General features: G+C 41.8%; 1 protein-coding gene across 1 annotated transcript in view; it reads left to right on the plus strand.

The window, feature by feature from the left end:
• Positions 1-2,732: 2,732 nt before the first annotated feature.
• Positions 2,733-18,553, plus strand: part of CD101 (CD101 molecule) — a 34,589-nt gene continuing 18,768 nt past the window's right edge. The window contains exons 1-4 of the mRNA XM_019730611.3: positions 2,733-2,867; positions 9,482-9,862; positions 11,765-12,181; positions 15,695-16,081. Coding sequence (XP_019586170.3) covers positions 2,825-2,867; positions 9,482-9,862; positions 11,765-12,181; positions 15,695-16,081 — 1,228 coding nt within the window. The 5' untranslated portion in view covers positions 2,733-2,824. The remainder of the gene's footprint in view (positions 2,868-9,481; positions 9,863-11,764; positions 12,182-15,694; positions 16,082-18,553) is intronic.

Below are 18,553 nucleotides of genomic sequence, written 5' to 3' on the forward strand. Positions count from 1 at the left end.
CCCCTAATTCTGTTGGACCCCTGACATCACCTTTTAAAACATTCCCAGGCTACTCTACTAGAGGGATGTGAGAAGGATCCAAGCGAAGGTCTTCCTAGATCAACCAACTCCCGCGAGCTGACCCACAGGCTTATGAACAAAACAAATGGTTGCTGCTGTATGCCGCCAAAGCTTTGGGGTTGTTTGTTACACACCGATAACTAACCGATACAGTGCATTTGCCTAAAATTTTGGTGCCTGGGGGTGATCCAAGACTTCAACTGCAATGGTGAACCAATCTTAGACTTTTAGTCACACTGATATTAAAGTTAACAGCCTGGAGCGGTAGTTTGAAAATCTCCATTCTGGTTACACTGCCCTTTAATTGTTCCCTAAATACAACCTGCACATCTCTGTCTCTGTATCTTTGTAATTTCAATTCTCCCTCCTGGATTGTCCTTCCATTTCTTCTCTATCTAATTGAATCATACCAGATCTCCAAGGACCTAATTAAAACCAGCCTTTTCTGAATGACCTATGGCTGCCCAGCCTATTGACTCAGCGTATTTCTTGCCTGAACCGTAAATGGGATCCCCAACACATACTGCCTTAGATGGCTACTAGTTCTTGAATGCAGACTGGAGTCCCAAGTTCCTGGAGGGTGGGGACCCTTGTCCCCTTCTTTTGTAAGCCTTGCAGTGTACGTTGAAAAGGGAAGTATGGGAACGTTTACTAAACACGGTCATATTTGTAGGTTGACTGACATGGGTGGAGCTGATTGTTAGGTAGCATTGCTAATGAATAAAACCAATGTTGATCACCTAAAACTAATACAATCTTATATGTCAATTATATAATAATAATAATAATAATAATAATAATAATAAATAAAATAAAAAAGGAAGAGGGAAGAAATAAAAATAAAAAAGGAAGTTAGAGGCCTCTAGATCTCCAGGCCTGAGTTTCTAGAATGTTACCCCGCTCTATCATAATTCCCACTGGGAGAATAAATCCTAATTTAAAATGCCGCCTTTTCTGTGGAGATTTTCCTGATTTCCCATTGTCTTCAAGTCAGACGTGCTCTTTCCCTGCTTCAGATGTCCACACCTCTTCACTTGTGTTTCTCCTAGGGCACGTCACCTAATTTACCCTGTGTGATAGCTGGTCGTGGTCTTGTTTCTTTCCGGCTCACCCCCACTGTGCGTCCCCATCACAAACAGAAGTTGCTAAGAGCAGAGGCTCCGCTTTATTTCCATGTGCGTCTCCAGCACATGACAGGATGCTGCTCGTGTAGCACACCTGGTGCTCCGTTGAGCACGTGGTTACTTCCTCGTCTACCTGTCCTCTGTCTCTCTGTTAAATGCCCTAATTCAGGCCCTCGTTCTTATACAGAAAACTGGAAAAAGCTTGTAACTGGCCTTGCCTCCTTTCATCTCTCAACCAGGTAGCAAATTCCAAATACGGAATTCAATATTAAAGGGAAATCTGACCATACCATTTTCCTGCTAAAAACAAACAAACAAACAAACCCTCTCACTAGCTCCCTTGTTCAGTGGGGTAAAAGAGAAGCTCTGACGCGTGCCATGTGTGGCCCACCAAGATCTACCCAATTTGCCTCTCTAGATATTTGCCCTTCACACCAGCTTCAAACTTGACTCCAATGGGGGGTCACAGCTGGTGCGACATTATTCGCGCCAAAACCGCTTCTCCCCGATTGCACCTGGCCACTTTCCTCCCTAGTTGTCTCATTGGGCCCAGCCCAGCCCATCTTGACCCTCCCACCCACCCATTTCCCCGCCTCCGCTTTGGGTGCCACATTGATTGTTGAGTTTTCAGCACTGCATTGTGATGATCTGGTTAAATGGACATTTCTTGAGCCAAAGGCTGGGTCATTTGACACCTTTGTATGTGCACGACCTACGACAGCCGCCAGAACATAGAAGTACTAAAAAAATGCTGGATGGATGGATAGAGCCAGAGATCCGCCTGTACCTGTGGCCTCTCTAAATGTAGGCTTGACCTCGGGAACTCGTGTCCTCAGTGAGTTCATCCCTGGTCTGGTCTCGTCTTCTAGGACTAGAGTGGATTGAGTGCGCCCGAGTTCAGTGCCCACGGAGGCACTCCCCGGCCACCTTTGGTGCCCAGGCCCACACTGGGCAGATGAAGCTTCACTTACATGTCGCATGGCGGTAGCTGGTCTTATTCACTGAGCACTTACCATGTACCAGATATTGTTCCAAGTGTTTTAAGTAAACTTAATGTATTCAATTCTCACAGCAACCTTAGGGGGGACATACTATTAGTATCTCCATTTTATAGATGAGGGTTAGAAAAGGTTAGTTAACTTTTCTAAGAGCACATAGCTATTCAAAGTAGAATGTGTGTGCCAATCCAGGCAGCCTGACTCTAGAGTCTGCCATCCTCACCGTCACCTCATGTCTCCCCAGGTTTATGTTTTCCGGGTGTTCTTTTCTAATTTCTCAGGTCTTTCCTCTCCCAAGATGGGAGGAGAAGTAACAGCTAATTTTTTTATTTAGTTAACTTAAATTTTATCATGATTATCTACTGATGATGTGTATGTAGCCAAGATGAGGCCTATATTTTCTTATTTTTATCTGTATAAGCATATATGTACCCATGAAGAAAAGGAAACTTTTCATGTCCAAGTTTGATTAGCAGAAAACCACAATGCAACCCGTTTTGCTTGTTGCAAGCCATCTCTGTTTGTCCGTGGGCTGAAAACCACACCACTTCCTCTTTACCCTTGTAGTGAGAGCACAGTGTTTGTCACTCGGCGTCTGAGCACCTTCAGTGACAGCACCAGGAAAGGTCTCTACTGGTCCAAATGGCACGCATCCCACCTGTGGCATCTTTCTTTCTCTTTCTGAGTAAGTGTCGGAATTCCACGTGTTTCTCTTGTCACAGGGACCCCGCCACTAACGAGGCTGTTGGATGATGGAACGGGACCATTTGGTCTCTATAGGAAAAACAGTGCCACACATCGCTGGGTTGGTGATTAGTTTTGACTTTTATCTGTGTTGCTAGACCTGCCAGCTTGGCTGGCCCTGCCTTCACCATGTCTTCCAGGGATGGCCTGTCCCTGGAGGTAGTGAGAGGCTTAGCTCTCCAGGCTGAGAGGCGATCTTAAGGTTTACCTGATGTGAGAGCTTGACTAAAGAAGGGTGCCTTGGGGATGTGGTTGGATGGAAAGAAAGGTCATCAGAGTACCTCATCGTTTTTAGGCTAAGCTAAAAGAAGGTTCTAGACCTCCCCTGTGAGCTGAAGTAGGGATTGATTACTCAGGGACTGAGGAAGGGGCAGGGAGATCCACGTGGCTCTGCTGAAGGGCATTGGAGAGACTTAGCTGGCCCACGGGCATTGATACGTGCTGGAACCAAGTAGAGGAAAGGGAAATTTAGAGGTGAATGGGAGAACAGGTGAACGGGGCACGGAATGAAATACAGCAGATAGAGCGGGTAGCAGGTACTTTTGTGGACTGTGGGTTCCTTTAGCGTCCAGTGAAGCCTATGGACCACACCTCAGACTCATTTCTTAAATGCAGAAAACAAAATGCGTAGGATTACAGGGGAAATCCATCATATTGAAATGCAGTTATCAGCACATGTTTAAATTGTGACGTCATTTATTTGCTTCTTTACACATTGTATAACGATTTAGAGGTAGTCTATGAACCACCAAACTTCAAAGAGTGATGCGTACGAACGTTTCGAGATATCTGCCACAACTCTAGTGTGATGTGAAAAGAAGATTATCTACAGTTTGTTGTCTACATTCATGACTGAAGGAAGTTTCCATTAAGATTAGCGCAAATAATGCCGTAGGGTTTCTTTTTTTTCCCCACCCACGTTTACGGACCCTTCAATCCCATAAGGAGACCCAAGTTAAGAACTTCTTAATAAACACTGGCCTGAGTTGAAGTGGGCTCATGTCTCAAGAGACATTGGATAGTGCGAAGTAAGGATCAGATCTGGGGCCTGAGGTGGCCTACAGGGAAATTAGTAGGACCAGCTCCTGGGTGATCAGGGCCGCTAGACTGGCCTGGGAGGTGCTGATGGCCAGGTGGGCGAATGGCATCCTTTGGGGACTGCTGGCTCCTGTGTTCCTCTTTGTCCTGAGTGGGATTCTTAAGTGGGATTCTCAAACTGCTTAGTGTATTTGGAGTGTGTGTTTCGCTTGGATGATGGATTTATAGGGGAAAATGGATTTATATTGGGAAGTCAGGCAATTGCAAATTCTCATATTCTCTCTCTCTCTCTCTCTCTCTCTCTCTCTCTCTCTCTCTCTCTCTCTCTCTCTCTCTCTCTCGCAGGCTGGAAGGCCTGGGGGAAGAAAAAGTAGTAACCAGTCTCAAAAAGGGGAAGCTAGAAGCTTTTCCTTACCCCATTTAAACAATGACCCAAACTGGGTTATATATTTTCTTCTTCTAAATTCTGACTCGTCCTCAGCACTAATTTTGTGTAGAACCAGATTTTATGTGAAGAACCCATAAATCAAGAAGGAACTTGAAAACACTTTGCTAGTTGTCATCATAAATTTTGAGGGGGAAACAAAAGAAACAAATTAGCTATCAATTGATCCATTGCATTGTTTAGCAAATATATACTTTGTCCTAATGTATTTTTTTAAAAAAATAATTGTAAGGACTGAGTCATCCTGTTAGAATTTGGTGCTAGATGAGATTATTGTCACGAGTAAATGAGCTCTTGGATTTCGCCCTTAGTTTTGCCTGCCTGATCTGTCACTGCTTACCCTCATGAGCATCCTACAAATAAAGGCCATTACATGGGAGTGTCCCAGGGAGGGGCTTTGTTTGTCTAACTGAGCCCATGTTCATGAAAAAAAAAATTAGACTCAATTATGGATGGAAGCTGTCTCAGTCTCCGAACATAAAGGCTCTTTGCATGTGTAAAGAGAAAAAGTTACTTGTATGAGATATTCTCCAGATAGGTTTTGTATAAGATGGAATCATTCGAAGTTGCTCTTTTTTAGGGATCTTTTTATATGGTGACGCCCAATAGCTTCCATTCAGATAATATTGAAATGGCACATTTGGCAATCCCAGGGATAGTTCTGAAAATAAGTCAATGCATTAGGGAATTCTTCGTGTTTCCAATGGGTGACTCCAGTGTAGTATTAGTGCTGAGCTGTGTGCCCGTCCGCCAATAAGACGTTGAGCTGTGGTGCAAAGGTATATAACCCTCTGTGCGTTAGAGGGGAAAGCAATGGGATAGTCTTCCAAGGTACTTCACTCTCTGGGAGGAGGAGAGATACGAACAACATATCCCACGGAGAATATACTTATAATAAGACGCTTCCGCGTATGACCCCAATGCAGAGCCCTGTGAATTGACGTCTGTCAGTCATTCCACCTCAAAAATACCTTCAAAACTTCTGCACTATTTCTTCCACTTTTCTGAGAAGCCGGGCCATCCCAATCATGTCCTTGACCTCATGGTTCTACGAAGATCTTACTCCGTTCATCCTCCTCTCTCTGGCTTCATCCATCTCTGCCCTCAACTGCTGCTCTGCCCGTAAACGAGCCTGGCACCTATGCCGCCACCCCACCCCCCACCCCCAGACCCTCGCTGCTTCTCTGTTCCCAGCAAGTCTTGCCAGCTGCTCTCTTATTCTTCTCTTTCCCTTCTACGTGAAACTTGAAGTGGTTCTGACCCTTGAAATCTGCTGCTTCTGCTTGATCAGAATCTCTTTTACAAGGATCTCCGCAGATTTCCCTGTCGTCAAACTGAAAGGACTTCCCCCGGCCTTTAGAATCTTCCATGTCTCAGCAACATTTCTCAGTGCTGACAAGCCCTTTCTCGTCGGAACATTTTGCTTCCTTTGGTTTCCAAGTCACTGTATCCTGGCTGCCCTCTTCTCACCGCCCTGACTCTTCCTTCTGTAGGTTTTGTTCTTCGCCCAGTTCCCAAAATAGAGAGGTTTTCTCGTAGTCTCTCTTCAGCCCTATCCTTATTTCCCTAACACTTCTCCGTACTTATATGTAACTGACTTAATCAGCATCCATAGGCCAGAACTCTCCCTAGTTACAAACAAGCCATGAGAAACCATGGAGACAGCCCGAGATTTGGCATTTGCAAATCCAAGTTCAAGTCTGGCTCAACCATTTCCAAGTTTTGACATTGCTAATTATGGAAATAGCACAGAGTTCTTGAAGGGATGAGATTATACGTATTTTCAAAGGGCTGGTGACTTTAAAGCACAAGTATATACATTTAAATACTTGGCTAGATATCCTTCCTGTGTGTTGCACAATACTCAGATTTAGTACTGCGAAAATAAATGCATTCTTTTCTTTCTTGCCCTTCAACACACAACCGTAACTCTCCCCGATATCTTTATTTCTGCTACTAGCACCATTATTCTCCCAGTCACCCTCATAAAACCTGGGAAGCATCTTTGATTTCTTCCTGCTTTCCCTGCCTCCATGCACCCCTGTACCTCCAAACCTCCAAGACACTGAAAAACTATACATTTTATCACCTCCGTGGCTCTTCAATTGTAGTCCCTTTCTTTCCATTCCTATTGCCTCATCCCTTCTCTCCTGGGTTACTCCAATTACCTGATGTCTGTTTCTAATTTTCATCATCCTACACACAGTTGTCGGGTTAATTTTCCTAAGAGCTTTCAAACATTTTCAGTAGATTCCCCATTGCCTAATTAATCAAGTTCAAACATTTAATCATGATAGTCAAGGCTTTCATTCTCTGGATTTCCTATGCAATCTTACACCCTTCTATTAACGCTTCCCTAATCTAACTGATTACTCCCTGTTTCCTGAACAAGTCTTTGGGTTCTTGATCTTACATTCTTTGTCACGAAGTCTCCTCACCTAGAAGCCCCTGTCTCCCCCCTTAAATTGTCATAATTTTTCCAATTCTCCACAGTTCATTTCTAATACTATCTCTTTCATAAACCTGACCTCTTTTCCTCCCCAAAATATGTCATCGCTGCTTCCTTCAAATTTCTCAGAGCACTTCTATCACATCTCTCGGTGAGGCCTATCACCCTACATGACTGAAAAATAAAATATAGAAGTCAGAGATTATCCCAAGCTCATCTTCACATCTTGGTTGTTGAAGCATCAGAAATACTGTAAGTGTTTGAATAAATATTTATTGAACTGGCAAAAAAAAAAAAAAAAAAGTAGAAAAACGAAGTGCTAGTTTTCACCGTAAAACATTTCAAATGTGGTACCTACCTCTCCGAAAAGTCATGGAAAATGTTGAAGACGTGTGGTGTAACTACCAAAAATAACATTTGGAAACGCCCTGATACAAACAGGTTAGTGATACCTCAGAAACCACATTTTAAAAGACATTTTTATTGTGAAATATAACACACAAAAATAGTTAATAAAATATAAATGTACAATTTAACAAATAAGTAAAAAGTACAAACCATGTAATCACGACCCACGTCAAGAAGTAGGAAATTGCAAGAAGCCTGGAACCACCCATCCGTCCTGCCATATGCCCCACACCAATCACAACCCTCCCCGCCACAATCCCTTTTCTGACTGTTGTGATAACACTTCCTAGCTTTTCTTTTTTAAACAAAATGTTTGTACCCCTTATGTTTGCGTCACTAAACAATTCAGTGTAGGTTTGCCTGTTTTAAAACTTTACAAAGAGAAAACTCCTATATACAGTCAAAAAGATTCAAAAGTATTTTACATTTTTTATTAAACACGATCATCCATATTTTTGCAACTCATTCTATTTCCTCCACTTTCATTTCTGTATATTCCGTTTTCTGAGGGTACCAGAGTTTCTCTGTTCTTCTGTTGATGGACATATGGATGGTCTCTGGTTTGGAGGCTGTAATGAACAGTACAGCTATGGATATTCTTTTACGTGTAACCTAGTGTACAGTACACACATTTCTCAAAGATACATGCCTAAGACTGGCATTGCTGAAAATGTTTTAAATAGCCTCTGTAGTATAATATTTTGGTAAGTAATAATTTAAATTTTTCTCAGATGGTCTAACGTCTATTCCTAGATATAATTCAAATATATCATCTTAATTGGGATTTATGAATGCATTAGCACATTTTAAATTATTACTGGAAGTGTGTGTGGTTAGTTGGCTGTTTGTTTTTCAGTTTTGCACTGAGCACACACGTGCAATTTTTAGTTGACTGTCTCAGATAACTACTTACCCCTCCTGCCTACTTTTTTGTAGGCCCCTTTCTATCACAATTGTTTGTATTCCAAAATTTCCTGTACTCAGACTTATCCTGGTCTCTGTGATGTCATTTTCGTTTTCTGTGACTTTTTTTTTCATTCCCGTCTCCCTTACTATTTGTCCTGTAGAGTCATAAAACTTAGCAGATGCTCTGTCTTTCATATCTTCTCCTGAACTTCATTCTGTTCATTCCTTCACAGTAGCACTCGCTCCCTGGGGGGTGCTTCTGATGTCTTTCCACCCCATCGTCCCCTTCCACTGGGCCCTTGGTTTCCCGTGAAAGATCTAGCTCACCCTGGTGGCATCTCTGTCATTTGTTCTCTCTGTGACACGAAATAAAGTAGCCTTTAATGTTAACCCAAGCACATACATTTTAATTTCTGAAGAATGCTTGAAAATGTGTATGTTAGAGGAAATGTTGCTCTTTAATAATGTTTTCTCCTTTAAATCTAATACCTGAGATTGGTCCCAACAGGAGACATCCTATAGTGGTCGACTGAAAATCTGCGGTAAGAGAGGAACTCAAGTAAATTCTGATTCCAGATCCTACTGGACTTGGCAGCCATCTTTATGAAACTTCAATAAAGCTGTAGTAGCTCTTTAAAAAAAAAATAATTACGTGCTAATGTAATCGCCAAGGTTGACGGTTCAATCCCCCCCATGGGCCACGGTGAGCAGCGACCTCCTTAAAAAAAAAGTCACAAAACTAACAAACCTCCACAGTATAGAAAGGAAGTGCTACTGTCTCTCCAGGTGCTAATTTTAGCCAGTGGTACATCAGACCTGGTCAGGAGCTACAAATAGTTACAATCGATCAGCAAGAAAAAAGCAGCCCTGTGGGCAGCGCTGGAGACTGGCCTCTCTAGCAGTCACTCTTGTGAGAACAGGCACCCAGGAATTTGAGGCTTGAGGAAGTAGATGCTGAATTTTCCAATAGAAATAGCGTAAAGGTGAATTATCATACATTGTATTTACTTTAAAAGAAGTGCACTTCAATAAGCAGATAGGTTGTATGGTAAGGGCCGTATTCCTTAAAAAAAAACCTGTTTTTTTAAGGGACTAGAGATTACGATGGAAGTTATAAAAGAACAATTAACTCATCAAGCCATTCCACTGCTCCTCAGCCTGAAGAGGTGTTGCACGTGCGAGTTGGTGATAGCTAATAACCTGCGATCCAATTTACTAGAATTGTGATACAGGGAGCTACATAAGGCAGCACCCTGGGAACCGGAGCACTAATCTATTTTTATTCCCCTTTCTTTCTCCTGCTTGCAAGCTAAGCTCAGCTTTGGCCAGAGAGAAGTAACAGTTCAGAAAGGACCGCTCGTTAGAGCAGAAGGCTACCCCATCAGCATCGGCTGCAATGTAACTGGCCACAAGGGGCCTTCCGAGCAGCATTTTCAGTGGTCTGTGGAGCTAGCGACAGCCCCAACCCAAAATGTCCAGATCATTAGCACGAAGGATGCCACCTTCACTTACGCAGTGTATGCACAGCGGGTACGAAACAGGGAAATCGACATCCAGAGGGTCCAGGGCAACTCCGTCTTCTTGCACATCTCCAAGCTCCAGATGGAGGATTCTGGCGAGTATGAGTGTGACACACCAAACACTGATGGAAAATACTATGGGAGTTACAGTGCAAAGACTCATCTAACCGGTAAGTTGTCTACCCTCCTCAGCTAGCCAGCCTGAGACGCCAGAGTCTCTATCAATCACAATGCTTTACATTCTGACATGGTTTATGTTGTGCTGTTTGCTTTGACAAAAGAGCCCCTACCCGTCTGGGCGTTTTGGAGATTTGTCGCAAATAGGTGTCCCATGTTCTCTAAAACTCTCCGTTCATTTTCCCAGTCATCTTTGCCCTGAGGACTGAGCTAGCATGTGGTTTTCCCAAGGCCTTGCCCACAGCTATCCAAAGGTTGATAATAGCAGCAGCATCAGACAAAGCTTAGAGCAGTCTCCCCATGTAATGTCTCCTCTTGGAGGCAGAACATTAATTCGCTAAGAGAGCAGGTATTAAAATCATAGATGGTAAGTCATTCACTTAGAAATGCTTATTTTCAAACTACCATTCTCTAGCGTATTTACCCAAAGGGAGAGAGTCATCGTTCTTGCAATGACCATTTTGTCCCTTTGCCTAGAATATCTTATCACCCCCTTTTCAGCTTAGCAAACTCCTACATATACTTCAGAACCCGGTTTAGATATTACCTACACTGTGAAACCGGTCCTGACTATCTCAGGCAAGTATTTCCCTCTTTGTTTCCCCTTGAAGCTCCGTTCACACCACTCTTCTTAGCACTCACTCAGTGTACGTGGTAATTGGCTACTTCTCTGGCTCTCTCCTACCTTACCCGGAGCTCCGTGAGAAGAGAATGTTTATCTCAGCCCCTGCACAGTAACTAGCCATGACTGGATGCTCAATAAATATTCATTGGTTAAATCTAACTGTTGCTTTCACATAAGCTTAGGCTGTGTGATTTCCTTTGAGGAAGGAGAGAATGGTAGGATAGTAGGGTGGTGGTTATCACAAGTTTGGTAAGGGTTGCATTTGGCTCTGAAGGATAGATTGTAACAGATTATTTCAGAGGTCTGTTTTTTTAATTGTTACTTTATTTATTTACTTTATTATTATTTTTATTAGTTTCAGGCGTACAAAACAATGTACTAGTTAGACATTTACACCCCTCAAAAAGTGATAAGCCCCTCCCCCAATCTACCCCTCTGACATGTATACAGCTGTTACAATTCCACTGACTCTATTCCCTATACTGTACTCTACATCCCATGACTATATATATATTAAATTATAGTTGACATTCAGCATTATTCAGCTTCAGCTTCAGGTGTATAGTGCAGTGGTCAGGCATCTACATGGTCCACGAAGTGGTCTCCCTAATAAGACAAGTGCCCATCTGACACCCTGCAAAATCTTTACAACATTATGGATTATATTCCCCAAACTGGCTTTCACATCCCCTTGGTAATATTGTGGTTACCAATTTGTGCTGTCTAATCCCCTCACCTTCTCCCTCATCCCCACCCCATCCCATCTAGCAACCCTCAGTTTTTTCTCTACATCTCTGAAAACAGAATAAATGAGCAAACTAAACAGAAATAGTCTCAGAGATATAGAACTCTGTTTTATAAAGGAGCAGGTTAAGGCCCCGGGAAGGGAAGTGACTTGCTCCAGTTCATGTAGTCAAATAGGGACAGATTTAGGATCAGAATCTAGGTCTTCTGGTGCCCAGTGCGTTTCCCCTTTAAATACTCTGTGTCTGAGTACCTAAATTGGTTACAGTCGATGCTAAAAATGTAAAGTCAGGGTCGCTACATCAGTGAGCCATTAGCTTTGCCAAGTTGCATAAACTGTGTTTACATAGATGCAAGGTTCCCGTTGCCAATAGGGAAAGCATATGGCTAGGAAAGCATACAACTAGTGAAAAAGCAACTCAAAGTGTGTGCTTTACAGATGGTGGGTCAGGGTGCCATCTTTATCTAAGGAGGCAAGTCTGACAGGTACGGGGCCAGTCGATTATCATCATTCCTTTGCTTCCAGTCATTCCAGATACCCTCTCTGCCACCATGAGTCCCCAGACTCTCAGTAAGGATGAAGGTGACCCATTAGAACTTACCTGTGAAGTTGCCAAAGCCACAGCTCAACATACCCACCTGTCTGTCACCTGGTACCTGATGCGGGATGGAAAAAGAAGTCAAGCCATGGAGATTATTTCCCTCTCCAAAGATTTTATGTTGATTCCTGGGCTCGCGTATACAGAGAGGGTCGCGGCTGGTGACGTGCGGCTGGATAAGCTGGGGGCCACTGCCTTCAGGCTGTCCATCAGGCACCTGCAGCCCTCAGATCAAGGCCAGCTGTTCTGTGAGGCCAAGGAATGGATTCAGGATCCAGATGAAAGCTGGACTTGCATCGCGAAAAAGCAGACAGAGCAAACAACTCTGTGGATCCAGCCGGCAGGTAATTATCTTCTCAGGAAATTCATTAGTATGCTGGTCGTGGGTATGTATGGGATCACTTTTTGTTTTCCTAACCTTTTGTTGAATCTTTAAAAAAAAAAAATCATTCAGAAAACTTAGGGGAATTTTATTTTGGGGAAGCATAAAGGAAGACCTTCCATTTGGGCGCTGTCCACAGGAAGCTTTGTATGGGATAAGACTTGTTGAATGGTTAGATGGATACCACAAGCCATGCATGGAAATAGATTTGCTACCACTTTCGCCAGGCTCTGCAAGGAACCTGAGCCTCAGACATCCTAAATGCTCTGCCTAAGGTCACCCAGCTGCTGAGAGGTGGGGCTGGGACAGGTGTGTCATCACAGATACCTGGGCCTCAGAGTAGCTGCAGTTTCCTGTGTAAAAGTCTTGTCTGAGTGGTGGGATTTCCTTCCACCTGGTCCCTTTTTCAACTTGGAATGGTGTCACGCTTCGTGGTCCATTGGCATTTCATCAAAGTGACCAGAAAGCCTCAGCTGTCATTCCTGGTCTCTCTATATAGGCGTTGGTCCAATAAGAAGAGGTCGCTAACACCACATATATGCATGCTAATGGCACCGATCCAGGGGTGGCTCAGTGAAATTTTCTCTTTTTTTTTTAAGGAGGTGTGTTATCTATTCCATTAAAAATTGTCGTGTTGGCCTTCAGTGTCCAAGTCACACTCAGTGAGTTTTATGGGGACACATCACATGTGCTTTTTTTCCTCTCAATTTTTTTCAATGGAAAACAGTCTTAATTTTTATTTATTTATTTGACAAATAAAAATTGTATATATTTAAGGTGTACAACATGCTGTTTTGATATACATATGCATTGTGAAATGATTCCCACGATCAAACTAATGAACACATCCCTCACCTCACATAGTTACCTTGTGTGTGTGTGCGTGTCTGGTGAGAACACTTAAGATCTACTCTTTCAGCAAATTTCAAGCATACGACAGTCTTATCAACTGCAGTCACCGTGCTGTACATTAGATCTCCAGAACTTATTCATCCTGCATAACTAACTGTTTGTACGCCATGGTCAACGGCTCCCCGTTTCCCAACTCTCCCCAACCCCTGGCAACCATCATTCTACTCTCTGCTTCTCTGAGGTCAACATTTTTAGATTCCACATATAAGTGAGATCCTACAGCATTTGTCTTTCTGTGTCTGGCTTATTTCACTTAGCATAATGTCCTCCAAGTTGATCCATTTATTTTTTCTTTGAATATGGCAGGATTTCCTGTTTTCTCATGGCTAAATAATATTCTATTGAGAATATATATATATATATATATATATATATATATATATATATATATATATATATATATCACGTTTTCTTTATCTGTTTATCCATCTATAGACACTTAGGTTGTTTCCATATCTTGGCTATTATGAATCGTGAATGTGGGCGTGCAAATAGCTCTTTGAGATACTGATATCGTTTCCTTTGGGTATGTACCTAGAAGTGGAATTGCTGGATTATGTGGTAGTTCTGTTTTTAATTTTTGAGAAACCTCCATACTGTTTTCCATAGTGGCTGTACCAATTTACCTTCCCACTAAGTGCACAAGCATTCCCTTTTCTCCACATCCTCGCCAACACTTGTTCTATTTGTCTTTTTAGCAATAGCATTTCTAATAGACGTAAGAATGTAATATCTCATGGTTTTAATTTGCATTTTCCTGATGATTAGTGACGTGGAGCATCTTTTCAGATACTTGTTGGCCATTTGTATGTCTTCTTTTAGGGAGTGTCAATTCAGGTCTTTTGCCCATTTTTTTAATCAAGTAATTTGGTTTTTTGCTGTTGAGTTGTGTGAGTTCCTTATATATTTTGGATAGTAACCCCTTGTCAGATCTATGGTTTGCAAATATTTTCTCCCATTTTGTAGACTGTCTCTTCATTCTGTTGATTATTACTTTTGCTGTGCAGAAGCTTTTTAGTTTGATGCAATCTCACCTGTCTATTTTTGCTTTTGTTGTTCTGTGCTTTTAAGGGGTGAAAAAAATTATTGCCCAAACTAGTATCAAGGAGCTTTTCCCTGTATTTCCTTCTAGTAGTTTTACAGTTTTAGGTCTTACATTTAAATCTTTACTACATTTCGAGTTGATTTTTGAAGTGTGGTGTGAGTTAACTATTCAACTTCATTCCTTTGCATGTGGCTCGCCAGTTTTCTCAGCACCATTTATTGAAGAGACTATCTTTTCCCCGCTGTGTGTTCTTGGCACTTATCAAAGATCCATTGACGTAGATATGTGGATTTATTTCTGGGCTCTGGATTCAGTCCTATTCGTCTCTATGTCTATTTTTATGTCAGTACCATACTGTTTTTATTACTGTAGGTTTGTAATATATTTTGAAATCAGTAAGGTGATAGCTCCAGCTTTGTTCTTGCTCAAAATTGCTTTGGCTATTCAGGGTCTTTTGTGGTTCCATATAAATTTTAGGGTTGTTTTTTCTATTTCTGTAAAAAAAAAAGAAATGCCATTAGACTTTTGATAGGTATTGCATTGAATCTGCAGATTGCTTTGGGTGGTCTGGACATTTTAACAATAGTAATTCTTCCAACACATAAACACAGGATATCTTTCCATTTATTTGTGTTTTCTTCAATTTCTTTCAATGTTTTATACTTTTCAGTATATAGATTGTTCACCTCCTTGGTTAAATTTATTCCTAAATATTTTCTTCTTTTTGATGCTGTCGTAAATATGATTTTTCTTAATTTTTTCTGATACTTTATTATTAGTGTATAGAAATGCAACTAATTTTTTGTATGTTAATTTTGTATCCTTCAGTTTTACTGAAACTGTTTATTAGTTTTAACAGTTTTTTGTTGTTTTTTTTTTTTTGGTAGAGTCTTTTGGGGTGTCTACATACAAGACCATGTCATCTGCAAGCAGAGATGATTTTACTTCTTTTTTTTTTTCTGATGTGGATGCCTTTTATTTCTTTTTCTGACTAATCGCTCTGGCTAGGACTTCCGGTCCTGTGTTGACTAGAAGTGGTGAGAGTGGTCATCCTTGTCTCACTCCTGACCTTAGAGAAAAAGCTTTTCGCTATTAAGAATGATGTTAGCTGTAGGCTTGTCATGTATCACATGTGCTTTTAACTTAGAAAAATTCCAGTGGATGATCTCAGGTAAAAAAATAGAGCAAGAAATCACACTTTATAGTAATTCAACATAGTATAAAATATTTTATATTTTTTATTTAAAAAGATACATTACTGTATACTTTATAGATCTATGCATACATCCTGCTTAATAGGATTGCATTCAGAGAACATGGATGCTATTCTCTCTGTGTGATTTAAGAAATAGTCAAGGGCATTTTTGGTTCTAGACCTTTCTTTGGCTTACGTACCCCTGAGAACTGAATCCTCCCATGAAATTCAATCCCTGTAAACAGAGGGTGTCATCTGTCTCTGGTACTGAAAGGATAGATGCAGAGGCCTCTCTAAATACCTGCTTTGCTTTTGTTTCCTAGTGAGAGATTTCCAAATCAACATCAGGGCGAACAGCACATTTATCGCAGGAAAACCCTTAGAACTGGTTTGCTACGTAGTGGGCAGTGGCCGGGACCCACAGCTTCAGGGTTTTTGGTTCTTCAATGATAATGAAATGGCTTTTATTGATGCTGGTGGAGTTCTGGTCCTGAAGAAAGACTACAAAGAGAGAGCAAGTCAAGGACAACTCCAGGTTTCAAAGTTAAGCCCCAAGACTTTCTCTCTCAAGATCTTCGCTGTGGGCCCAGAGGACGAAGGAACCTACAGCTGTGCAGTGGCAGAGGTGGCAAGAGTTCAGATGGGCTCCTGGCATGTGCTTCAGAGAAAGCAGTCACCAGACAGCTATGTAAACCTGAGGAAGCCAGCAGGTATGTGAAGTTGGGACCAGACACGATTGCGCTGCTGTCAGACCCTGTCCTTTATAAATGCAGGATGCCGTCGTGGACACGTGGGGGTCTCCTGAAGAGTCAGGTGTCAATCACTTCACTTAGAGAGGAAGTAAAGGAAAGCACCCAAACTAGCAGAAGAGCTGAGTCCCATTCGTAAGCCATTAAATGGGTCATGACCACGGACATCACCACTTCTCTACATCTCAGCTTCCTCAGATGTAAAATAATGATATACAATTAGCTTGCCCTTAAGTCCCTTCTTGCTGTCTTAGCACCTTTGATGTTATTTGTTGTTAGTCCTAATTTTTATACGTTGGGTTTTCTTCAAGCAGAGAACACCTTTAATAATGAAGCCCTCTGTCTTTTTGCTGTTGTTGTTTATGCGATGTGAGTAGAAAATGCTCCACTTTGCCTCCTTCCTGGGGAATAAGCACCCGCATTACACCCCTGCATGCCTCCGACATCTTTCAGATGCCTTTTGTCTATCCTCTGTTATTTTAACTTGATACAGGGGATGATACTAAGTCTTAATTCTGCATCAAAGCATGGCTCAGAATAAGGAATGAAGAGGGAAGTGATAGTGGGCAGACTGTTTCCTATATTTTGCTGTGATGTGATAAGAAACCTGTCCACATAGGTCTGAATATCTGTAGGCATGAAACTGGAAAAGCCACTCAGCTCTCATTTAGTTTATGAAGGTTGGGTGACCTTAAACATGCATGAATAATCAGTGCTTTTCGAGTGGAAAGAAAACAAACAAATCCACAGCTAATACCTTCATCTGGAGGTATCTGCGGGGTATTGGTTGCAGGACCCCCTATGGATACCCAAATCTACTGATCCCCAAGCCCTTATATAAAATGGCATAGCGTTTGCACGTATCCTCCTATATACTCTAAATCATCTTTAGATCACTTATAATACCTAATACAATGTAAATAGTTGCTATTTGTATTGTTTTGCTGTTGTTCTATTGCATTGTTTAGGGAATAATGACAAGAAAAAAAAAGTCTGCACATGCTCAATACAGATGCAACCATCGTAGGCCTAACTATATAGTACACGTCTGCAACTTGTAACTTTTTTTGGTAATATTTTTAGTCAGATGCAAAACCGTGGTTATGCAGGGCTGACCGTATTGGGATTTTCTGGGCTGAGTATTAAATTCAAAGTCTAGAAAGATTAACTTGCCCCAAAACAAAAACAAACTACTCATTTCTCATTGGAGGCATCTCCAAAGATAGATACATTTCCCTTTTGTGCTGTTTTTCGTTACCCCATTTGCTAGGAAGGAGTGAACACACAGAAGCTTTGGCCTAGAGTGGCAAGCCAGGGCATGCGATGGTGTTAGTTTCCACAGTAAACATTTGGCCTAACTTTCTAGGAATCAAGAAAAACTAGGTAGGCAGTTTGCATACTGACCCAGAGCTAAGTCTCTGCTTTGCGCATTTCAATCTTCCCTGGAACATATCTGTGACCTTTCTTGAACTTGGTGCATGGGAATTTGTGCCAAAGGGACCTGAAGGTGTGCTTCTTGGCACACAGATCACAAGCCTTTCAGTGGGGGGAGGTCTTCCAAAGCTAAAAATAGTTGTTTGTGTAGGCTGGGGACCAAACTGGGCCTCATATGTAGACACAGAAAAAGTTCTTGGCCAATTTGTTAAGGAGCCTGTTGAGCATTCAGTTTTGAAAGTCAAACCGTTGTACCTGAAATACGAGCAGTTATTCTATGAAAGTTTTTTTTTTTTTTTTTTTTTTTTTTTTTTTTTTTTTTTTTAAGATTTTATTGGGGAAGGGGAACAGGACTTTATTGGGGAACAGTGCGTACTTCCAGGACTTTTTTCCAAGTCAAGTTGTCCTTTCAGTCTTAGTTGTGGAGGGCGCAGCTCAGCTCCAGGTCCAGTCGCCGTTGCTAGTTGCAGGGGGTGCAGCCCACTATCCCTTGTGGGACTCGAGGAATTGAACAGGCAACCTTGTGGTTGAGAGCCCACTGGCCCATGTGGGAATCGAACCGGCAGCCTTCGGAGTTAGGAGCACGGCGCTCTAACTGCCTGAGCCACGGGGCCGGCCCCTCTATGAAAGTTTTAAACAAAATACTGTGAATGTGAAACTTACCCACACTGAGTAAGTTTAATACTTCTCACCGAGAGGCAGGAATGACCACAGTGAACTAGGGAAACCTCATTTTGTTGGGGAAAAAAAAAATGATGTTGGTTGAAATTAATCGTAACGGTTATCTTGGAGTACTGAGACGATAAGTATCATTTCTAATTTCTAAACTTCAGTTATGAATCTATTTTTAACTTGAAAAAAAATTAAGTATAATGATGCCTCTCCTGCCCAAAATTAGGAAGCAGGTTTGCGTATAAAGTATTTGTGGACCTCGCCCTTCGTTCTGCCTTTGTCACTTACATACATGCAGTAGTGGTTCTTCCTCAGGAAAGAATGGCT

Source organism: Rhinolophus sinicus, chromosome 7 (genome assembly GCF_057876585.1).
Source record: "Rhinolophus sinicus isolate RSI-liver-muscle chromosome 7, RSI-T2T, whole genome shotgun sequence".
NCBI lineage: Eukaryota > Metazoa > Chordata > Mammalia > Chiroptera > Rhinolophidae > Rhinolophus > Rhinolophus sinicus.